Below are 23510 nucleotides of genomic sequence, written 5' to 3'. Positions count from 1 at the left end.
GCCAGCTGCTGGGCAGCACCAGCTTGTGTAAAAGCAAACGGTTCTTACTTAGAACCAACCGCGAACCGGCTCTAGCACCAGCACTAGCACCAGCCCTGGAACCAGCTTGGTGTAAAAGGGGTAACAATGGCTGAAGCTCCGGCCGGCTGAGTTAGTTGTGGGCGTGGTTTCAGCAGCAGAGGAGACCTATGGAAATCTGCTCCTGTCAAGACTCACGACGGGAGCAGATTCTGAACGGCTCGTAGAAATCACATGACACTGGAAGATTCAGCCGGGCGGCTGTACACTCACTGCAGAATTTCGTGTCTTTCCTCCTTCTCTGTGTTGGCAGGCTGAGGGGAGACCACTTTATATATGTTAAACATATATATGTCCACATCAGCCCAGATGTAGAATATAGCCTATAGGTGAAGATTATGGTGTAAAAGTTAATTTATTTCAATAATTCAATTTAAAAGGTGAAACTAATATATTACATAGTCTCATTACATGCAAAGCAAGATATGTTAAACCTTTATTTGTTATAATTTTGATGATTGAATTGTTTATTGATTTCATAATATAGAGATTTTTTATTTAGGGTTTTCATAAACTGTGAGCCATAATCACCAAAATTATAACAAATAAAGGCTTGAAATATCTCACTTTCAATGTGGTGGGTAATAATATATTTGTTTCACCTTTAGTTGAATTTACTACTAATGAAGTTTTATTCAAATATAAGTATATTCAAATTTTCCAACCTTCACCTGTAGATTATGACATCAATAAATAAGAGCATAATATGTGTCTGTATTGGTTCAATACGGAACGCAACTTTTAATTCCCAATTACGTAACAATTCAGTATTTCAAGGGACGGGTGGCAAGCCTAGTTTGACGTGTCCCTGCCGTGGTCAAAGAACCAGTAACAGCCTTTTGTGGCTCATTCTCAGTGTTTAGTCTCATATCCCAACGACAACAAAAACAAAAACACACAAGCATCATCTTTATATTTCGATATAATTTTCTTTTCTCTTCATTATACAGAATTTGTATATTTTGATACATTTTTACAATAAAATGCTTATTAGACAAATACAGAATGGCAGCTTTTAAAACATACTGACATTTTAATAACATCTACATTTATTAGTGTTATAATTATTTTTTTTATCTTTTGAACATTGAGTTCATAGAGTTCAGTTTGATCGTTGACTTATTGCAGCGGTTTCAGCAAAAAAGCTAATTCCCAAATGCTCCTCCTTTGGTCATTTAAGGCAAAGAGGGAATGCAGAGGGGATGCAAAGACAACCTGACATCACTTCATCCATGGGGCCAAAAGTTTCTCTTTTTTTTTTTTTTTTTCATGTGATCTTCATCATCATTTCTTTTGCTTTGCACGACTGCCTTTCTGAAGCGGAGGACCGGGGAAGGCTCGGGAACACAAGGCAGAGAAGACGGGTGTTAGGGAAAGTGCTGCTGAGGAAATTAATACCACAAAACAAATTTGGGTTTTTTTCTGAAAAAAAAAAGAAAAAAAGAAAGACGTTCACGTCCTCCATAGCTGTTGCGTACAAGGTTTTAAATGATGACTCTTGCCGTATCTAAATCGTGCTATTTCGTACCGCATCGTCCCTTTTGTTGGAATATGACTGAAATGTAAAATTGATCTAAACCGTCAACATTTCGTCTCAGATTCATCATAAGGAACACAGAGACCTGAAAATAAATAAGTCAAAAAAATACCCAGACTCCACTCAATATTTGCTGAAACAATCCAGATCAGATAAAAAGAAATATTTTACACTGCAAAAACTCAAAATCTTAACAAGAATATTTGTCTTATTTCTAGTTAAAATGTGTCATTTTTAGTCAAAAAAAAAATGTCATTACACTTAAAACAAGACTCATCACTGGAAAAAACAACAATTTTCACCTGTTTCAAGTAGATTTTCACTTAAAATAAGTAGAAAAATCTGCCAGTGGAACAACATTTTTTTGCTTGTAATGAGAAGATAAATCTTGTCCCACTGGCAGATTTTTCTACTTATTTCAAGTGAAAATTTACTTGAAACAGGTGAAAATTGTCAAATAACAAGTTATTTTTCCAGTGATGAGTCTTTTTTTTAAGTGTAAAGAGATTTTTTTGACTAAAAATGAGATATTTTAACTAGAAATAAGACAAATATTCCTGGTAAGATTTTGAGTATAACGCCTGTCGGTTTTCCTGAGTCACAGAGGAAAGGGGGCCTGTGTTAATCATATGTATATATATATATATATATATATATGTATATATATATATATATATATATATATATATATATATATATATATATATATATATATATATATAATCAAATGTGTTGTCTAGAAATAACACATCTCTGACACGTCACCCAGTCGGAGAAAGATGGGACAGTATGGAAAAAAGAATAAAACATTGATTCTTCCTCTAACGCTTTACTAAAGACGGTACAAAAGCGAGCTCTTTTAACTAGTATTCCGGATCGGTTTTATTTAGTTTTATCTGTATTGATGCGGCACGTTTTAGACCAATGGTGAAAAGACCCGTCGGGTCTGTTTCCGGCAACAGCTGGAGACGAGAGCCAGGCTCTGTGGCATCAGTGCCCTTGGCAAAGCTTATTTACACTATTTACTCATCTGAGATGGCAGCATTGTGGACAAAAAGTACATTGAGATTTCAGACCCACGTTTGTTTAACAAGCAACACCACACTCTACACACGTACTGTAACGAAGGCAGGATGGAGGAGGAAGAGGGGGCTCTCAGCCTGACTGTCCCAGCTCTACTGTCCAGCTTTGTTTGTGCTGCAGACCTGAACCGTTACAAAATGGATGTATAACTATGGAGCCAAATCAAGGCCAAAAGTTTTGCTAATTTGAAAATAAAATTTGAACCTGAAAATTCTTTTTTACAGTTTCAATTTTTTTTTCTTCGGTATCAGATCTTTTTTTCAGTTTCAGAACTTTTTATTTCAGTTTCAAATCTTTTTTTCAGTTTCAGATCTTTTTTTTTCAGTTTCAGATCTTTTTTTTCAGTTTCACATTTTTTTTTTCAGTTTCAGATCTTTTTTTTCAGTTTCAGATTTTTTTTTCAGTTTCAGACTTTTGGCCCCGATGTGGCGTAGGGGGCGTGGCATCAACTGAGAGGGGCGTGGCATCATGAGTGACAGCAGAACAGAGAAGGCGGGGGACGTTCCTCAGTCATGTTGGCTTCAGGAAACGTAGGTTGCAGAAGTTAAGGAAATGTCAAACTTTAAAGTGTGGCTGTTGAACTGTACAGTCTGGCATAGTTTATTGCTTTTATACTGCGATTGGTGCCAAGTACGGTCTAAAACAGCTTTTTAAACAGAAATGTGTCACTAGTATCAGTTTTTTCCACTGCCAATCACGTGAATATAGTGTATATACAGTGTTGAATCATACTTCTACTGATAACTTCTGCAACCTACGTTTCCTGAAGGCAACATGACTGAGGAACGTCCCCCGCCTTCTCTGTTCTGCTGTCACTCATGATGCCACGCCCCTCTCAGTTGATGCCACGCCCCCTACGCCACATCGGGGCCAAAAGTCTGAAACTGAAAAAAAAAATTGAAACTGAAAAAAAAAAGATCTGAAACTGGAAAAAAAAAGATCTGAAACTGAAAAAAAAGTTGTGAAACTGAAAAAAAAGTTCTGAAACTGAAAAAAAGATCTGATACCGAAAAAAAGAGACTATAAAAAATAATTTTTCAGGTTCAAATTTTATTTTCAAATTAGCAAAACTTTTGGCCTTGATTTGGCTCCATATATAACGACAAATCAGATTATACTGATGATGCAAATCATTACTTTTCTAGTTTTCTCACTGCCTGCAAAGAAATACAAGACAGAGAATTACTGTAAATTAAGAATTACTGATGATTTTTCATACTGTCACAACTTTTTCTTGGTTTGGTGTTGTAATTATATACAAAAGAAAAAAAAACAATCAAAAGTGGGTCATTATATAGGTTATGTAGTAAAAAAATGTCTTTTTTTTTTTCTTCTTTCTGTACGCTCCCACTTTGGTGCCTCTCCCGTTCTCGGAGGGGAGAAGCGCGTGAACTACAGCAGTCACCTGGACTGACGGTGGTTGTTGTTGGTGGTTTTTCTGCTGCTGTTCAGCAGCTGCAGGTGTATCAGGAGCTTTGGCAGAGCGGCTGCTTTTAAACATTAGTCTCCAGCCCGTTCATGTCCACAGCGCAGTGGTCCTTGTCCCTGTGCTCTCTCTTGTGATGAGAGGCGTGAGCGTGCTTCTTCTTCTCCACCGGTCGGATCCCCTCCTCCAGCTGGATCAGGCGAGCCACGTCCGGGGACAGGTGGTCCTGCTTGCCGCCCGGCGGAGGCTGGTAGCCCCCGTTCTTCTGGTTCTGGTACGTCATCATCTGCTGGATGCTGATCATGGGTTTAGTTTCACATATCAGGGGCACCTGGTGGACACAAGAAGACCAACCGCGTCAGAACCAGCTAGAAACAGTTCTTTTGTTTGTTTTCAAAGCACCTGTAGGAAAAAAAAAAAGATTTGATGCTGAATTATAAAGTATATATAACGTACGGAAGAGTATTAGGGCCATGCAGGAGAAAAAATATTTGAGAGGGGAAGATTTTTTTTATTGTGCACTTCGAGAAAAAAGTCGAAATGTTGAGATTAATGCAGCACTATGTAACTTTTCCACCTTAATCTAATATTTCATCATCATCATTGTGATGGTAGATCAACTTCCAACAGGTTTAATGAACCTCTGTCATGGTTTGAGGGGTCTGTATCACCTTCACTGGCACTATGTAACTTTGAGGAGCATGGTAGGAACCCTGCCACACTAAAAAACTACACATTTTTACGGCTTTGACTGCTTTACGGCATACGTCACTTCCCCCTCCTTCCCAATTCGCAGTCGAGATGAAAATGGGCGGGGCTTGGAGCTCAGAGCTCCGCAGAAGCTGGTAACCCGTTGCTGTGTTGTAGCTGCAGCAGCTCCACACAACAGACGTGGGGAAAAGATCGCTAATGGTTTAACTTTTCACCGGTTTCCTGCTTGGAGGAAGAACCACGGAGGCCGACCAAGTATCTGATATAACAGAGTAAAAGAGTGAAAGAGTCGTCGGCTCGGTTGGATCGCGGCTGTAACGACCAAACATAACCTTCCACAGTGAACAAACTAACACGCACACAGACCGGGTCGGATCAAAACACGGGTTTTATTCCCGATTCTTCTCCAGCTAAACGCAGTTGCTGGCCAGCTCTGTGCGGTGCGATTAACCCCAATCTTCAGATAAAACTAGTTTATATTAACTCTATTTGTAGCTGCAGAGGAAAAAAATTATCTCACGAGGAAAACAAAAATATTGCTCACGCCTCAGAGCCTCTTCAGCATAATATAGCAGTCAAAAAAAAGAAAAGTAAGAGTAATACAAAACATGTACTGTATTGCCGCTTTTGCACTAGTATCACCTTAGCTCGGTTCTACCCGTTTTGCGCTTTTGCATTAGGGCTGAGACGGGTAGAGCCGCTCCAAGCCGATACCTTTTTCTGTAACCATTTCAGTGAGGTTCTATAGCGGGCTGAGCCGGGACTATTTCTGAGGTCACCACCCTCCGCGCCACTGATTGGTCGGGGGGCGGGGCCATCAAACGTTTGAATCAGGAAGCGGGAGTCAGTGCGAGGCGACTCGCGGCGATTTTATCATACAGCAAAAACGTCTGTTTGGTGATCCAACTCTGAGGTGCAGATGTTCATAAACCTGGTGGCTGTCGAGAAAAAATTAAAAAAGCGATGTAGACGGGCTGTTTTTTTCTCAGCCGCTCCCGGCTCCAGCTGATTTCTCATCTGCACCGACACAAACAAAGGTGCTGCGCAATCGAGTACGTCACAGCCGCTTCACCCCCCCCCCACTTCTATCCTGGCAGTGCGAAAACACACGTGTGGTGCCGTGTAAAGCCGCGCCGAGCCGAGTCGGGCCAAGTAAGTCCTAGTGCAAAAGCGGCTTATGTTGTACTATTGTACAAATTTATTGAAACACATGGAGAGTCAAACATTTACCAAAGCAGCTGCCAAACACTCCTAAACAAGGTAGTAAGACGTGGGTTGTGCAGAACTGCGGCAATAAATCTTCATCGGAGCTCCACTCTTTGATAGGGATTTCATATGGATCCAGATCGTTAATAATCATTATTTTCTCCATATACCGCTCCCTGGCTTCCTTGTTTAAGTTCCTTTCCAGCAGTTTAACATCTTTTTTTTTGCGTTCCGTCTGTTCACTTGGTGAAACAGAAAAGTAGTTTTGAAAGTCCATCCCGTCTTCATTCACTATCAAAACAAATGCACGTGACGGGGACAGGATCTTTCCGGCAGAACGCGCTGGTGCTCATGGGAAACGTAGTGTTCTTTCTGGTAAAGCACTACCGCTTTTGTCCAAAGGAGCCACTTTCAAGAATAAAGTTGAAATTTCACCTTTTTTCTCAAAATTTCAACTTTATTTCCCCTTTTTTCTTGTACTTCAACTTTATTCACGAAATTTTGACTTTTTCTCGACATTTCAACTTTAATCTCGACATCTCAACTTTTTTCTCGAAGTGCATAATGAAAAAAAAATCTTCCTCCTCTAAAATATTATTTTTATTTTTTTCTCCTGCCTGGCCCTAATACTCTTCCGTATTTGTAGTAAGGGAGCAAAGGTTAAAAAAGTTGAAAAACAACGGAATGGAGGAAGTTTGTCACCTCATCTCCAACCGTGTCAAAATAAATGAATAAATAAATAAAATAAATACCACAAAGGTGTTTAAAGTGCAGCGATATCCAAACCTCATCAACCTGTATTTTATTCATAACAGAATGTTAAAAAAGTTTTATTCAAAATTTTAGCTCATTTTGAATTTGATGGCTACAACATGTTTAAAATAAATAATAATAAAAAAAAAAAACAAATAAAAAGTTCTGACATTTTGTCACAGTTTGGTCAGTTCCTGTTATATTTTAAAGCCTGTTTTGATGGCTCAAAAGGAATGTTACCTTTAAATTAGTAGAAAACTGGTGTTAAATAACAGGTCAAAAGAATAGACCATTTTGTGGGTCAGAGATGATGAAAGATGTTAATGTTTGGTTGAGATCATAGATGACAAGTTGACGTGGACGAAGTTTTGTGGGAACATTTCTGCTTCAAGCAAAGTTTTAATGAGAATGTTGTACTTTTCACTTATTTTTCTGTATAATTTTCTGTCTGGAGAAGTCGTACAACACATACTGAACCTTTATGATTTAAGGCTAATATTGCTTTTACAGAAAGTAGTGGAAGAATTGCTCAAGGCAGAGTGTTGATGGCGTTTGTAGGTAGAATTGTCAGGATTTTGATATTCAAACATCTTGTTGACATTGGTGATGTAAAACAGGGCCTGAATTTTCCCCTCAGAAAATATGCAAAAGATTTGTGTATTTCTGATTCAAGTTTCAACAGTTGGAATTCTCTTCAACTAAAGATGCTGTTTGAACATATCTAACATAACATATAGGTAATACGTGTCCTTGGCTTCAAGAACCATTTTTTTCACATGCTAATACAACATTGAGATTTTCTTGCTCATGCAACGTGCATAACAAGAAGATGTATAGTTATTTATTCCTTCATTTTCTCTCCTTTTCTGAAATTGCACATCACAAGGGCAACATGTGAGTGACATGTTTGGCCACAAAGGATTGTTTAGGAGAAAGGCAGACTCTGTTCTCCATTTGCAAAAAGGCTGCCCTTCAAAATTGTAAAAAAGTCTCACAATAACATTTATTTAAATAAAATTGCATAGACTTGAACGGATATCTTATCATCTACTGCACATATTCATCAAGAGAGTCTGAAGAAATCTCTATGTCTGGGACTGAACTGATGAATCCCTACTCTGCATCTGTACTGCAGAAAAACATTAAAAACAGAGCTGATTCAGTGATAGAAATCACCAAAGGAACGCCTCCTGAAATCACTAAGTTCACCACGTCATCACAAATGCAGGTTAAAGTCCTTTCATGCAAAAAAAAAAAAAAAAGCCAAATGTGAACATTATCCTAAAACGTTGCCTTTTATAAGGGACTGACAAAACCTGTGGTCATTTAAAGTGAAATTCTAAATCTCTGCACTAAAAGATGAGGGACCACCCTGCCTATCATGCAGGCAAAGTTTCAAAGTCTTTATGTTTGATAGCACGTGGATGCTTTGAATGCTGAAATGTACAATATACAGGACTGTCTCAGAAAATTAGAATATTGTGATTTATACATTTATTTATTTATAAATATTGCAAGCCTTTTATTATTTTAATATTGCTGATCATGGCTTACAGCTTAAGAAAACTCAAATATCCTATCTCAAAAAATTAGAATATTCTGGGAATCTTAATCTTAAACTGTAAGCCATAATCAGCAATATTAAAATAATAAAAGGCTTGCAATATTTCAGTTGATTTGTAATGAATCCAAAATCTATGACATTTCTGTTTTTTTAATTGCATTACAGAAAATAAATAACTATCACAATATTCTAATTTTCTGAGACAGTCCTGTATACACGTGTGCTCCCACCCACACTGTCTCCTTCAGGACAGACATCATTCAGCAACACAATGCTGCATCTGTGCTGGATTGACCTGCCCCCAGTGCAGCTTTTAACTTAAAACCTTTGGCTCATCGTGACGTTAGAAGTATGACGAAGATGACTACCAGACAAGAACAGATAGTATTTGTGTCCCCAAACCTCTGCGGCTGGTTTCCTCAGCTTGTAAGAGGAGGAGGGGATTGCATTCATTTTTATTTCCACACTGTTTGTGGAAATGGAGTTGTATTATGGTTCCCAGAAAAAAGAGAAACACTACAAATAATTTTCACATTCCGTTTTCATCCAAATACCGGTTTTTCTGTCCCTTAAACGGGACGTGAGTATGGGAGTACACCAGTGATCATCAACTGGCGGCCCGCTGGCGTAATCCGGCCCACCGAACCATCCAATCCGGCCGGCGACTGGATTCTTCTCTGAGAGGATATGAATCCTTGAAATTTGTATGTTTAGTGTTGTGGTGACGGCGCAGGTTATATTCTTTTGCAACAGCAACAGTTTCGCTGCAAATGAGGCAAACAGGTGACGCATTTCAGAAGGCTGGCATGATAAATGCAAAATGTTCTGTCCAGTCATCGTTAAAGGATCTGTTTTCCACATCAACTTTTCATTTCATGGCCTTTGAGAGCCATTTTACTTGAGTTAAGAAGACTTTTCCTATCAATTCCGTGGTGTTTGTTTTTCAAGTGCTCTATAAATAAAGTTGACTTAATTGAGTTGAGGCAAAATATCTCTATCACTCCTGGTGGATGACTGTGGTTTAGGTCAGTGGTTCCCAACCTTTCTTCCTTGTTTCCCCCCCTACTTGTGTCTAAGACCAGCCGGGCCCCCCGACCCCTACCAGCACCAAAATAGTCTTTAATTGAAAAAAAGAACATTAATTATGTTTTTTTGATACATTTCTCTTTGGTTTACTCAGTATACATATGACTTTGTTTTTCTCCAATGTCACCAATGTATAAAATCCGCACAAAAGGACATAAAAGGACATAAAAGGACATAAAAATATTTCTGAAAAATGTCTCTTTTAATATGAGACCAACATGTTTAACATTTTTCCTTTAACAACCTGTCGGAGTAGATTAAATGTTGAGTAATGATATAATAAAGGACTGAAATCATTTCCTGTTTGTCACCAGTGTATAAAAAAACACAAAAAATATTCAAGACATTCATAAATTATTCCTAACAATATCTTATGAATGACTCATTCGCAAATATCATTTTTACAACTGCATAATTTCAAAGCAGACAAAGTTTCGCGCCCCCCCCAGAGAGGGGGGGGCGCGGACCCCAGGCTGGGAACCACTGGTTTAGGTGATAGGAGACTCATAAAGGCTAAAAATGCCTTCAGTTTTGTAATGAAATGAAAAAAAACTAAAAAACAATAAACATCAAATAATAATGTTATGCCAAAATTTGATTTTTATTTAATTTCTATTTGAGGGTCCGGCCCCCAAGGTGACTCTCCGGTAAAATTCTGGCCCTCTTTAAAATATAGTCGGTGACCCCTGGTCTGATCTGGGTCCGCTGGTTTTGTTAGTTAGTTTTTTTATTTTATTAAAATCCCCATTAGAAAAAAAATAGCTCCAATAATTTTCTTTTGTTTGAAATTATTATACCAGTCATTCACCATCTGAGTTAAGGCTGTTGCTGTGGAGTATTTTTCCCTGTTTGCGTGCTGGAAATCAGTAAATAAATTATTCTTTGAAAAATAAAACTGAATTTGTTCAAACACAATTCTCTCCATTATTTTACTCAAAATAGGTAATAAACTTATTGGTCTACTGTTAGACTCAGAAAACTGCAACTTTTTATTTTTTGGTATAGGTATAATTTTTGTAATTTTCCATCTCCCCATTTATTTTCTGTAAAACATAAATTAATTATATGTGTAATCACTGGAGCAACAATAGAAACAATAAGCTGGAGCAGTCTTTCATCAAGAAAATCAACTCCAGGTGGTTTATTTTTGCATGTCATTAACATTAACCCAACTTTTGATGCAGTAACATTTTTAAAATTAAAAATACAGTCTTTATGCTCCATTATCTGATTTACTAATCTAACCGCTAGCTCAGTGTTATTATGCTGTACAGTTCTCTTAAGTTTCTCTATTTTACTTATAAAATAATTATTTAAATGATTTGCAATGTCTTTAGGTTTAGTGAATAAGATGGTATATAGTATTGCCTTTAATTAAATAACTTAAAGTGCTCCATAATCTTTTGCTATCGTGTTTAATTTCATGAATAATATTACCATAGTACTTTTTTTCTTTCTCTCATTTAGTTTAGTAACAAAATTTCTTAATTTACAATAAACTTGCCAATCTGACTTAATGCACGATGATAAAGCTATCTGTTTTGCCTGATCTCTTTCAATCATGTATTCTCTCAATTCTTTGTCCAACCATGGAGAGTTGATGGCTCTAACTGTTGATTTTCTCACAGGTGCGTGCTTATCTATCACATTCGTTATAGTTTCATCAAACTTGTTTGGTTTGGCCTCTGCTGCTCTCACCTGTTCTCCTTCTTTGACAAAATCTTTCCTGCAGATGTGAGCCATGATGCCCGTGGCCAGCGCGTCCCCCATCACATTGACCATGGTCCTGAATCGATCCCTGCGTGACGAGGTGAAGGGTCACAAGTTGGTATTACAACAGAAATATGTGGATGACTTCAGCCGCGTTTAGCCATTCGTAGGGGGGAGATGAGCCTTTACTTACAGAGCCCAGTCAACAGCAATGATGAGAGTGATGTCATCAGTGGGCAGGCCCACGGAAGTCAGCACGATCACCATGGTAACCAGTCCAGCCTGAGGGATTCCAGCGGCGCCGATGCTGGCGGCCGTGGCGGTAATGCTGAGAGGACGGAGAGAGGAGCAGAGGATGACGGGATGTACAGGAAGAGTCACAAGCAGTTAAACCTGGGTATGGATCATTCTGAAGATGAGGGTGTCTCATACCTACTCTCATATCTACTCAGACACTCAGTTATCTATTGCTCTGGATGTCCTGGAACTCTTTACCTCCTCACATATCTCGCTCACAAAACAAATTCACTTTTAAAAAACGACTTAAAGGGGACCTATTATGAAAAACAGGTTTTTTCTTGCTTTAACATATATAAAGTGGTCTCCCCTCAGCCTGCCAACTCAGAGAAGGAGGAAAGCAACCAAATTCTGCAGTGTCTGTACAGCCGCCTGGATGATCCGTCCAGTGTCATGTGGATCTACGAGCCAATAAGATTCTGCTCCCGCCCAGATTTCCATAGGTCTCCTCCGCTGCTGAAAACACGCCCACAACTAACTCCGCCGGCCGGAGCGTCAGCCATTGTTTAGAAGAGGTGGCTGTTTCCACAGCGAGGGACAGTAAAAATGAGGTTTTGCGTCGACATTTACCCTCATAAAAGGATCAGTTCCAACAGTACGGACCCGGAAACTGCACACGAGTCAGCGGTAAGTGCCGTTAATTTTTTATGTTATTTATATTTGTCTATGAGTATGATCTTTGCATGGGCTAAGTATTTAGCTTAGCTCCGGTGTTACTCCGTGTTACGGAGCTCTATTAGTACCGTTATACATTTTTTTTCTGTCTATGGTTTCAGATCTTCCAAGCACCTGAATCTGTTCAACGACACCTTCAGAAGACGCACGGTCCTTCCTTGAGCCAGCAATAGTGCATGCATGTTATTTATATACAACTTATGTTTTATTTTTTTTAACAATAAAGTTGCCATTTGTGAAAATTCAGTGTTGTGATTTCTTTACAGTTAACATGATTAATTTGTCTTGTAACATAAGAAATGAAATGATGAGGAATCGGAGTAAATAACTGTGGTGTACCTCTTTAGAATTCAATTAAATCTTCCTGTGTGAATCAGTGTGAAGACGAGGGAACTAAAGGCAGATTTATGGTTCCGCGTTTCACCAACGCAGAGCCTACGCCTAGGGTACGCGTCGATTTAACGCAGAACCGTAATTCAGGCTTAAGATCCGTTTACACCGTGTAACTGAATGAGAGCGTCCGACTATCACGTCGAGCTGCGTGACATCGGACGCTCTCTGTCCACACTTAAACCGTTAAACTCGCGGCCAGTTAGGACAGTCCTGTCAGGGTTTGACTCTTCCCCCCCAGTCTTTCAGTTTCTGTTTTGCCCCGCCTGTGTCCCATCTGCCCTGATTGTCTGCACCTGTGTCTCGTCATGTCTCGTTATCCCCTGAGTATATCTGGTCTTGTCAATCCCTTGTTCCCTGTCGGACCGTACTGTTTCTACCTCCATGTTTTCCTCGTCAGGTTTTTGTAGCCACGTCCATGTTCTTGTTTTGCATCCTGCCCTGCAGCGCTTTTAGTTAGTTTTTTTGTTAAATAAACCCTTTTTTCGTTGAACTCCTGCCTCCTGCTCTCCTGCGTTGGGGTCCACACCTTACACCAGACGTGACAAGTCCAATACAAAAAAATAAAGCAATGAAATTGATTTTGTCACTGAAGCTCGCTCGCATGGGACACACTTTAATAGTGTACGGAGCCGCTGCTCTTCTGCCCGGAGAGGCTTTGTTCCCTCCCCTGCTACACGTCATTCAGGCAGCCAATCAGCACAGAGCCTCATTATCATAGCCCCGCCCCTCAGAATCCTGCATAGATAATGAGGTTAGAAACGGAAAAACTAGTGACAGGGCCCACAGGCTGAATTTCTGATTTATGTAGAAAAAACAAGCTTTAGATTGTTTTTAAGACATTCAAGGCCTGTTTAAAATATACATTAAATGCCATAATAGGTCTCCTTTAAGGCTCACCTAATGCTGCAGACCATATGACTGTGAATTTATTATTGATATTCACATTAGTAGAATTATTATGATAGCAGTGACTGAAAATATATTACTAATGTATGGTATTATTAGTGCTATTATGGTGTATTAGTATAATTATAGTGTTATTAATATATTGTGATATTCTGCATATATAACGTGTGTGTGTGTGTGTGTGTGTGTGTGTGTGTGTGTGTGTGTGTGTGCTTTTGCTGCTGTTGGTGGTGAGCGTGTCATCACTGCAGCTGAAACTCAAACCTGCTTCTCTTACACGTCATCTCCAGTTTAGTGATTACACTGATTAAAAAAAAAAATGTATTCTAGATTCTGCACTTCAGCCAGCTAAGCTCGTCGGTTATTATTATAACCAGTACTGGAGTTGAGGGGGGATGAGGGGGGATGGCATCCCTCCTGAAATAAAAACGGTCCAAATCATCCCCCCTGTAAAACTGCCATCCCTCCTTTCCATCCATTATGTCATTTCATCAATGAATGTGGTTTTACTGCTATTTCAACATTTAGGGTCATTACCAGAACAATAACACCAGAAAAATAAATTATATGACAATTTTTACCTGTTTCAAGTACATTTTCACTTGAAATAAGTAGAAAAATCTGCCATTAGAACAAGATTTATCTTCTTATTACAAGCAAAAACATCTCGTTCCACTGGCAGATTTTTCTACTTATTTCAAGTGAAAATCTACTTGAAACAGGTGAAAATTGTTGTTTTTTCCAGTGATGACTCTTGTTTTAAGTGTAATGAGATTTTTTTTACTAAAATGAGACATTTTAACTAGAAATAAGACAAATATTCTTGTTATGATTGTGAGTTTTTGCAGTGATCCATGTTACTTATCCTGTGAAGGACAGAGTCATATTGATAAGTTCAGAAAAGTGTTTTTTATTGTTGTGTTTTGATGTATTTGATGTAAGCCCAGTGGATATTTAAAGCTTACAGAAGGCTGCATTTAACTGCTGCTATGTCATTCCTGCAGTATTTCTGCAGGTGTTTTGGTCACTGCTATTATTTGTAATATATTATATTATTTGTAATCAGCACAAATTATCTGTCCCCATATGATAAAATCCACCATCCCCCCTGATTTTTTTTTACAACTCGAGTACTGAATGTAACGCTTGTGTTTTTGGACTTTTAAAGATCCCAGAGCTTGGATGTGATGAATTTAACGTGAAAGCAGAGAGATTGAGGGACGGCGTTGTCCTGCGGGCCGCGGGCCGTCGGGGTTGGGGTTGGGTCAGTCCACAGATGGAGGAGCGGGCCTGGTCAGCAGCCAAACGGCACGGGGACAGGGCACGAAGAGGAAAAATTATTATAATTCTGGCGTGACACAGGAGATGAGCAATACAGGTCACATGGGTTTTACCACCAGGGGATTATAATGGGGGACTGCGCACAGACTGTGGCCACGAGGACAGGTCTGCTCTCACTGATATTACAGCCATCAAATCAGGGGAGGGTCAGGCCGTCCTCCTCAAACCCTGGCCGGCCCGGGGGGGGTCGGCCCCGGAGATGGACCATGGAGTCGGGGTGCTGGTGACGGGTCGCCTGCTAACGGTTGACTCTCCAGAGCTTGGAGACTGATTTAGCAGAAATCAGATCAGACTAAGAAGCTCATACGAGCCATAATCTGTGTGACATTTACATATATGAGAATTTAGCAAATCCCATAATAGCTTTATTAATTCAGAATTAAACTTCATGGGGGATGTTGCGTTTATTTACATGCTGCACTCAGCACACCTCCAGTCGTTTCTGCCGCCGCGTTTGTTCTCACATTTGTCCGGATTGGTCACATGTCGGCGCCTCCTCTTCTCTGAGGAGCTGTTGGAGTTTCACTTTGATTGAAATCATTTTTTTTTTGTATCTGTGTGCTTTCACGAGTGAAGATGTTATATTTGAAGACAGATATCTGGTTAAAATTCTGTTAGCTGCAGCAAAAAAGGCAGTTACTAAGAAGTGGTGCAAAGAGGAACCTCCCACTCTGAGGAACTGGTTGGACATTATAGAGGAGATATTCAATATGGAGAAACTCACACATATACTGAGACTCCAGCAAGCTCAATTTAACACAAAATGGGACAAATGGACATCATATAAGGCTCACAACAGTGACACCACTAGAGAGTCTGAATGAAACCGGAAAAGCATGGATGATGTATCAGGTAAATGTGTATCCCACTGACACTGTCAATGTTCTTTGTGCGTATTCTTGTCCGCAAAAAATCCATAAAATTTGAGTATAAAAAAAAAAGAAATCATTTTTTAAGTGCGAGTTCAGGAAAAACAAGAGAGGAGACCGCACACTTTTGCTCCCCAGTGCAGATTTATTTAGCACATCACACGTCACGTGACGTTTCGAGCGCAATTTTGCTCTTCTTCAGACTAAATGTGGTACAAAAGACGCCCCATTTTAAGCCTCCCCAGGGGGTCACATGGTATAGAAAAGAAAAAAATCTATTCAAAACACCTGGTGTAAAATAAAATATAAAATACAAAATACATGGGCCGCTCGGTGGCGCAGTGGGTTAAGCGGCGGCTCATATACTGAGGCTACCGTCCTCCTCGAATCCAGCCCGCGCACCTTTGCTGCGTGTCTTCCCCGTTCTCTCTCTATCTACCCCTTTCCAGTCTGCATCTCCAATAAAGGGCCACTAGAGCCCAAAAAAATTAAAAAATACAAAATACATGTATCAAAATATCCAAACATCTTACATATTAGAAATTAGCTAGAAATTATATAGTTATTGTTGATTATGGGTGGATTTGTCATTTGTGTTTGACTCTAATTTATGAGTAAGTCTTTTTAACAGAAATGTGTTAATTTTTTATAAAAATACAACCTTGTATGAACTTTAAAATTTAGTCCTAAAACTAAGAGGCGCCTTTGTTTTTTTCTGGTTTTCTTTTTATCACTAGATATGTATGACGGCCAGCTGGCCTGATGTTGCCTTTTCTAGTTATAAGATGTTTGGATATCTGGATACATGTACTTTGTATTTTATATTTTATTTTACACCAGGTGTTTTGAATAGATTTTTTTCTTTTCTATACCATGTGACCCCCTGGGGAGGCTTAAAATGAGGCGTCTATTGTATCCACATTTAGTCTGAAGAAGAGCAAAATGCGCTTGAAACGTCAGAACTTTCAGAACTTTCCACAAACTGACCTTTTATCTGTGATTATATATCCCAGTAAATGTCAGTGGTTTTATGTTCCTTCAGCTTACCTAATGGTGATGATTTGCCCAAAATCGAGCTCGTAATTGTTGACTTGAGCGATGAAGATGGCCGCGACCGCCTCGTACAGAGCCGTGCCGTCCATGTTGATGGTGGCGCCGACCGGCAGCACGAAGCGGATGATGCGCCTGTCGATGTGGTTGTTCTCCAGGAGGCACTTAAAAGTGATAGGCAGCGTGGCAGAGCTGCAGCGTGGGGTGGGAGAGACACAGGCAGAAAACAAGGTTTTTTTTAGTTCTCCTGTAATTCTGAACTGTTTCATGAAATGAAAGTTCATGCTATTTCAGTTTTAAAGGTTTAGCCATTAAGAAAATAAGAAAAACATTGTCTTAAAATGAGAAAAATCCAACCTCGGATACATTCGCTAAACATCATCTAGGACTAGGGGTGTAACGATACACTAATCTCACGATACGGTACGATACACGATATTGAGGTCACGATAACGATACGATATTATAGCAGTATTTTTTTAACAAATTGAATGAATGAACATATGACTGGAAAAAGTCTTTTATTTGAAAGACACAAAATACAAAACAATACTGTGCGTTTGCCCTATTGTTACAGTTTGTAATGCTTTATAACTGTTTAAGTTTTAAAGAGAAAGCCAGGCCAACCATTTTCCACAAACTGAACTAAAAGTAAATGTGAGGTTTGCATTATGCATCTTCAGTTTCATACAAGTACAAATATTTTGCCACAAACCGAATAGTTTCTCTCATGTATGATTTGACTTTTTTCTGTTCCAGAAATTTAACAACTAAAATTAAATAAATTAATAAAAGTAAATAAATAAATACAATTTTACATCATAAAAAAGATTGATTCATGCTCACCTTATAAGTGTAAGAGGAGATTTATTTTCTGTTAAGAATGTTATTTTGGTAATTCAGGGTTCATTATTTTATAAATATATTCTTTATATTCTGATGTAAATCAGGGACTATAATGACACTAGTCAGTTTATCTGTAGTGATTAGTCTGTTTTAGATTGGGCGGAGTGATACGCCACAGTACGGCACTAGGTGCTGTGTTGATGTTCTAAAATCCTACACTGTTGACGGACATTAACACTGGATCTCAGCAGAAGTTGTCCCCGTGTTTATCCTACTCACGACCCCAAAAAGGTTTAATTTAATAAGGTAAGGCTTAACTCTACACCAGACTTAAATAAGTAAAGGTTCAGAGCTCAAAACGGGACCGCAAAACGGGACTAGTTTCATCTGAGCGGAGTAAGATTCTGGTCCGCGGGTCGAGGCGCAGTCCTCACGCGTGGTCGGATGCACGTTACTAGTCAACACAATATATTAATATTAGTAACCCAATATCGCGATACAGTTTGTCCCCTCCACGATACGTATCGTGACAATTTTGTATCGCGAAATTTCGTGGCACGATATATTGTTACACCCCTATCTAGGACAAAATCAATTTACACGACCCCCTGCGCTCAATCACGCCTTAAAATACCTCAGCGGGTACCACACTTGTTATAGTTATTCATCAACCATATATTTAATTCACATTATGACATCACCACTATTCAATCCCTGAGCCTGTATTCCTTGTGCTGAGACGGGTGTTCCTTTTACCTGGATGAGGTTGCCAAGGAGATGAGCAGGGCCTGCAGAATGCCTCTGATGTAGACGATGGGACTCTTCTTTGTGATGAAGAAGTACATGGCCGGGAGGATGAAGAGGCCATGCAGCACCAGTCCCATGACCACAGTGATGGCGTAAAAGCCCAGCTTCTTCCCCATGGCCGAGGGGTCGTCCATCTCTAGGATCTTCCCAGCGACCAGAAACACGATGCCGAAAGGAAAATACCTGAAAGTGATTAAAGAAGATGAATCAAAACAGGCAAGACAGAGGACAGCCCAGTGATAAGCCTCCTGCAAGATGATGCTTTGGTGTATAGAGGGAATGCGCATGACGTCACAGATGAGACTTCACAGCGGGTTACGCCCACTGAGTGTCAGAAAGACTGAGTGTCAGAAAGACTGAGTGTCAGAAAGACTGAGTGTCAGAAAGACTGATTGGCAGCGTAAACTTTAAGTTTGAGCAACTGGAAAACATCGTTTTATCGTTTTACAGACTGCTGAAGCAGAGACAAATGGATCGCTGCAATTCACAGAAACAACTGGATTCCAGGAACTGAAACGTGGATTTGTGGTTCCCATTTTGTATCAGGTAATGTTGGATTTTTGGGTAGCTAACGTTAAAAGTTCAGTGTCCTCATCACTTTAATTTCTACAACAAATCCTGCCTTGAAGTTGGACCAAGCATCAAGACTTTTGTATGCCTTCAAGCTTTGCTTCATGTATTTCCCCGGTGTAGAAATTAAGTACCATATTTTCTGGACTATAAGCCGCACCTCCATACAAGCCGCATCTGCTCTATTTAAAAAAAAAAAAAAGATATGCAAGCCGCAGATATTTATGTTGTTAGATTAGATATTTACTACATGTACAGAAGGATTTTGAACTGTAAATGATGTACATGTTTGTACCTAAATAGATCCTTTCTAACAGTGTCTTTTAACACGGCAGCAACTTTGCTGATTAAAACGGGAGAAAATAACCGGTATTTATTTATCTATTTGAAATCTGCTTCTACCTACTTCTATCTGCTAAAGAAGAAGTAGCGTATTCTTCTTTGCATTTATTTTGTCTTAGTTTTGATTCTAATTCCGGTTAGAGCACCCCGAGCGGTGGAAGAAAAATCCACAGAATAGCTGCACCTTTGTATAAGCTGCACGGTTGAAAACCTATGAAAAAAGTAGTGGCTTATAGTCCAGAAAATACTGTACATATAAATATCAGGAAACTGGATTCGTAGCCAAATATTAATGTCCATGGACCACTGGTTCTTGGGGTAACTGTACCAAATATTAATGTCCATGGACCACTGGTTCTTGGGGTAACTGTACGGGTCACTGTCAAGTCCAACTGGCTTTAATTTAAGCTGATAATCAGCTGTTATCCCGTCTTCTCCACTAGTTGCAGACATTTATGCTGATGTTTTTGCCATTCAGTGAGAGTAAGGGAGCTGGTCTAGTGGGGAAGAGACGTCAATGCAAACCCTCTATTGCAGGGGTGTCCAAAGTCAGTCCTCGAGGGCCGTTGTCCTGCAGGTTTTAGATGTTTCCCTGCTTCAGCACACCGTGATAAAAGTAGCTGTGTCACCAACCCAGTTGTCCAGACCCTGATGGCAAGCTGGTGACGACCAGTAATTTGAATCAGGTGTGTTGATGCAAGGAGACATCTAAAACATGCAGGACACCGGCCCTCGAGGACCGACTTTGGACACCCCTGCTCTATTGTATCAGTCTCTCAAGTGGTTTGAGCTGATGGGAATAAGTAGAAAAATACATCCTCTAGTCGAACATTTTACAAAAAGAGATTCTCAGTTGATATCCAATACTTAGTTTAGTTCATTTCAAATGTACTGCTCTTACCAAATAACAATGGCAACAATCTTCAAAACGGCCTCGTTCACACTCTGGCAGAAGTTGACCAACGCGCTTCCGTTGGGTCCCATTCTTCCCAGCATGATTCCTGAATGGAGGAAAAAACAGAACCTTGTTGTAATTACCTGCTGCGGATTCACAAGGATGTTTCTACACATCGTTTCATTGTCTTTGTTTGTGTCGGCTTCAAGTCAAACGCACCCATGGTGGCGGAGAAGATAACAATCCCGAGCACGTTCATGCCTTCGCTGGTACCAGGCGATGTTTTCACGATGACGTCCGGCGGCGGCGTCAGGTCCAGGGAGAAGTTCTGGACGTCCGTGCCGTTGTCGTCCTGGATGCCGTAGATGTAGACCCTGCGTGTGGTGGTTTCGTCCATCACCTGCGACACTGACGGCTTGACGATGAGTTCTGAAACTCTCTGCGTTCGGTACTGGAAAACACGAAAGAGCACAGATGTAAACACAAATACTATAAAAACCGACAGGACACTTAAAAGTAGCTTCAAGAACATGAAGGGAACGCACACAAACCACACTCACGTTTACATTTTCCAGCATCTTGTGATGAAGCAATACATATGTTTTTAAGATAATGGGATTAATTAACCTTTTATGATTAGAGCACAAGATTTGTCATCTTATCATTACGACGGAGTATTAGGGCCAAACTAAGACAAAAAAAACAATGGAAATTACGAGAATAAAGTCATAATGTTGCGAGAATACAGTCGTAATTTATGAGAAGAACAGGAAGAGCACATAGGTGTTTTTTGGAAGAGGAGCTGTCTGGTATAGTATAGTTCAGTATATTATAATATACTATAGTATAGTATAGTACAGTGTAGTATACTATAGTATAGTATAGTATAGTATACTATACTATACTATAGTATAGTATAGTATACTATAGTATAGTATAGTATAGTATACTATAGTATAGTATAGTATAGTATACTATAGTATACTATAGTATACTATAATATACTATAGTATACTATAGTATAGTATACTATAGTATACTATACTATATATTTATTTTAAAAGTTGAAACATTTCCTTGACATCTTGGAGTTAGTTTTAGGGGGCGGAGTCGGACCTTTGGACTCCACCCTGCCCTTCTGCAGGGTTTGTTTTTACATATAAGTACAATGATTTAACACTATCCAGTCCCAGTAAAGCTGGGTCATTTAAGTCTTATCTGGGCCTGTGATGTCACAGTATCCTCAAAACAGTGTTCAGACTTATGCAAACAAAAGTGACAATGTGGTCAGAGTTTTGCCTTGGCAGTCCTCTGAGACTCTCACATTTATGTTCCCAAACCAATAAACTTTTATTTGTATTTGTTTGTTACCTATATGCCCCTTTAAAATAAATAAAACTACAGTTCCTGTTACTGTCAACTAGCCACGATTGACTGACAAACTGTGTTGATCGAATAGGTGACCGTGTAAAATTGATATGAAGCTGCAGCAAGCTTCTTAGCTTGGTTTATCTTTGCACAAAGAAAGGATATCTAGCTTTTATGTTCTCTTTTATGCTCAATAAGCCGATTGAATGTGCCATGGTTCTCTGTTTTGGGAGCGAGTCTCTGTTTCCACGATTTGTGGAAGGTTAATCTCCGAGCGTTGAACTACTGCTCTAATTACAATTGCAGAACATAATAGAAACCTGTCCTGATCCGGTCGGTGTCTCTGTTCCACTTACCTGTTGAAAGGTGGCTTGAACCAGGTTGGCTGGAAACATGTTGCTGGGGAAGAGAATGTGCAGGTTAGTTTCCGAGTCTGAGATGTGATCATGAAGTTTTATCGAAAAAAAAAAAAAGATTTTGAGCTGCAGATATGGAAATATCCACAAACTTATTCACATAAAAAAATGGAACAGATGTACAGCAAGATGATGTTTTTATCTGTGTCAGATGTATAGAAGCAGATTACTAAATGATTGACGTTTTCATTTGTTTCTTAAGCTCTTTCTTCAAAGGTGTTTTCATCATGAGCACTTCTACTGCCATGAACCTGTGATATTATCTTTTTTTTTTTTGTCATTTACTGGAATCTTCCGGTCATTCACTTTCAGACATTTCAGGCCTGCTTTCAGCACTGCTTTAATGTTAATAATAAGGATATGAAAGGATAAGTAGTTTTTTCATGCAGGCAATGTCAGCCGGTGATTGTACCGATGATTTAGTTCAAAGAAAGAATCCGTGAAAGGCTGAGTCTTTGAAGAGCAAAGATGTGCAGATGATCTCCACTTTGATAACAATTGCATGAGAAAAGTGATTAAAATATATAAAAGAAATGTTTCTCAAAAAAGACTGGATCTGAATATGTCAAATCCTGTAGCATGTGACGGTCAACACGTAAAAGAACACGGGGTCAAACCAAAGCTACACGCCCTCAGACCATCGCTGATATAATATAACCACGCTGGAAAACGTACAATATGGAGCTTCAATCACAGAGGCCACTTACAGGTTAGTGCTTCATTAACCTTGCTAAGCGGTGATGTTGATGTCTCTGGGCTTGGACCGCAGAGGGGTCAAAAGTATTCACATTCATTACTCAGGTAGAAGTATAGATACTAGAGTTTAAAAATACTCCTGTAGAAGTTGAAGTATCAACTCAAGTTTTTTACTCAAGTAAAAGTATAAAAGTACTGGTTTCAAAACTACTTAAAGTATAAAAGTAAAAGTAATGTAAGGGGGAAAAAAGCCATAAAGGACAAAAGCTATTGAAAATGAATGCATCTTAGTATAATACAAATATATTAAAGAAGCATATATGTGTACTATTGAGCATTAACATGTGTTTCAGAGAGCAGGAGATATGATGACTAGTTGCCTATAAGTATTGTAATGGTGCAAAAAGTCAAACTTCAGAGGCATGTTATCATTTATCCTAACCTTTATTGGAATGTACATCCAAGTTTAGTTGCAGGAATCTGAGGGAACGGATGTAAGAACAAAACTGGACAAGAACATCTGAAACAACCACAACCAAATTCACTCTATCCGGATGGAGCAATTTAACTGGATAGTTTTTATTTAAAGGCCGAAATGAAATAGAGTAACGAGGCTGTTTTTAAAATGTAAGGAATAAAAAGTACAGATAATTGCGTGAAAATGTAAGGAGTAAAAGTAAAAAGTCTTCTGAAAAATAATTACTCCAGTGAAGTATAGATAACCAAAATTTCTACTTAAGTAAGGTAACGAAGTATTTGTACTTCGTTACTTGACACCTCTGTTGGACCGTCACACGTGGAAATGTATACTGCAGTCAGTCAAATTCTGTATTCAGCATCTTTTTTTTTTGAATAAATGGGCATCGTATGCTCTAGACCAAAGAC

At 39.1% G+C, this 23510-nt stretch overlaps 1 protein-coding gene across 1 annotated transcript in view; it reads right to left on the bottom strand.

Moving 5' to 3' along the window:
- Positions 1 to 3700: 3700 nt before the first annotated feature.
- Positions 3701 to 23510, bottom strand: part of LOC133452103 (excitatory amino acid transporter 5-like) — a 64332-nt gene continuing 44522 nt past the window's right edge. Inside the window, exons 4-11 of the mRNA XM_061731302.1 lie at positions 21870 to 21912; positions 20365 to 20596; positions 20152 to 20251; positions 18288 to 18521; positions 16683 to 16877; positions 11348 to 11482; positions 11143 to 11242; positions 3701 to 4455 (exon numbers count right to left, since the gene is read on the bottom strand). Of these exons, the coding sequence (XP_061587286.1) occupies positions 4192 to 4455; positions 11143 to 11242; positions 11348 to 11482; positions 16683 to 16877; positions 18288 to 18521; positions 20152 to 20251; positions 20365 to 20596; positions 21870 to 21912 (1303 nt within the window). The 3' untranslated portion in view covers positions 3701 to 4191. The remainder of the gene's footprint in view (positions 4456 to 11142; positions 11243 to 11347; positions 11483 to 16682; positions 16878 to 18287; positions 18522 to 20151; positions 20252 to 20364; positions 20597 to 21869; positions 21913 to 23510) is intronic.

The sequence above is a fragment of the Cololabis saira genome, chromosome 10 (genome assembly GCF_033807715.1).
Source record: "Cololabis saira isolate AMF1-May2022 chromosome 10, fColSai1.1, whole genome shotgun sequence".
Classification (NCBI taxonomy): Eukaryota; Metazoa; Chordata; class Actinopteri; order Beloniformes; family Belonidae; genus Cololabis; species Cololabis saira.
Note: the sequence above shows the minus strand (reverse complement) of the source record. Positions and strands in the feature narration are given on the sequence as shown.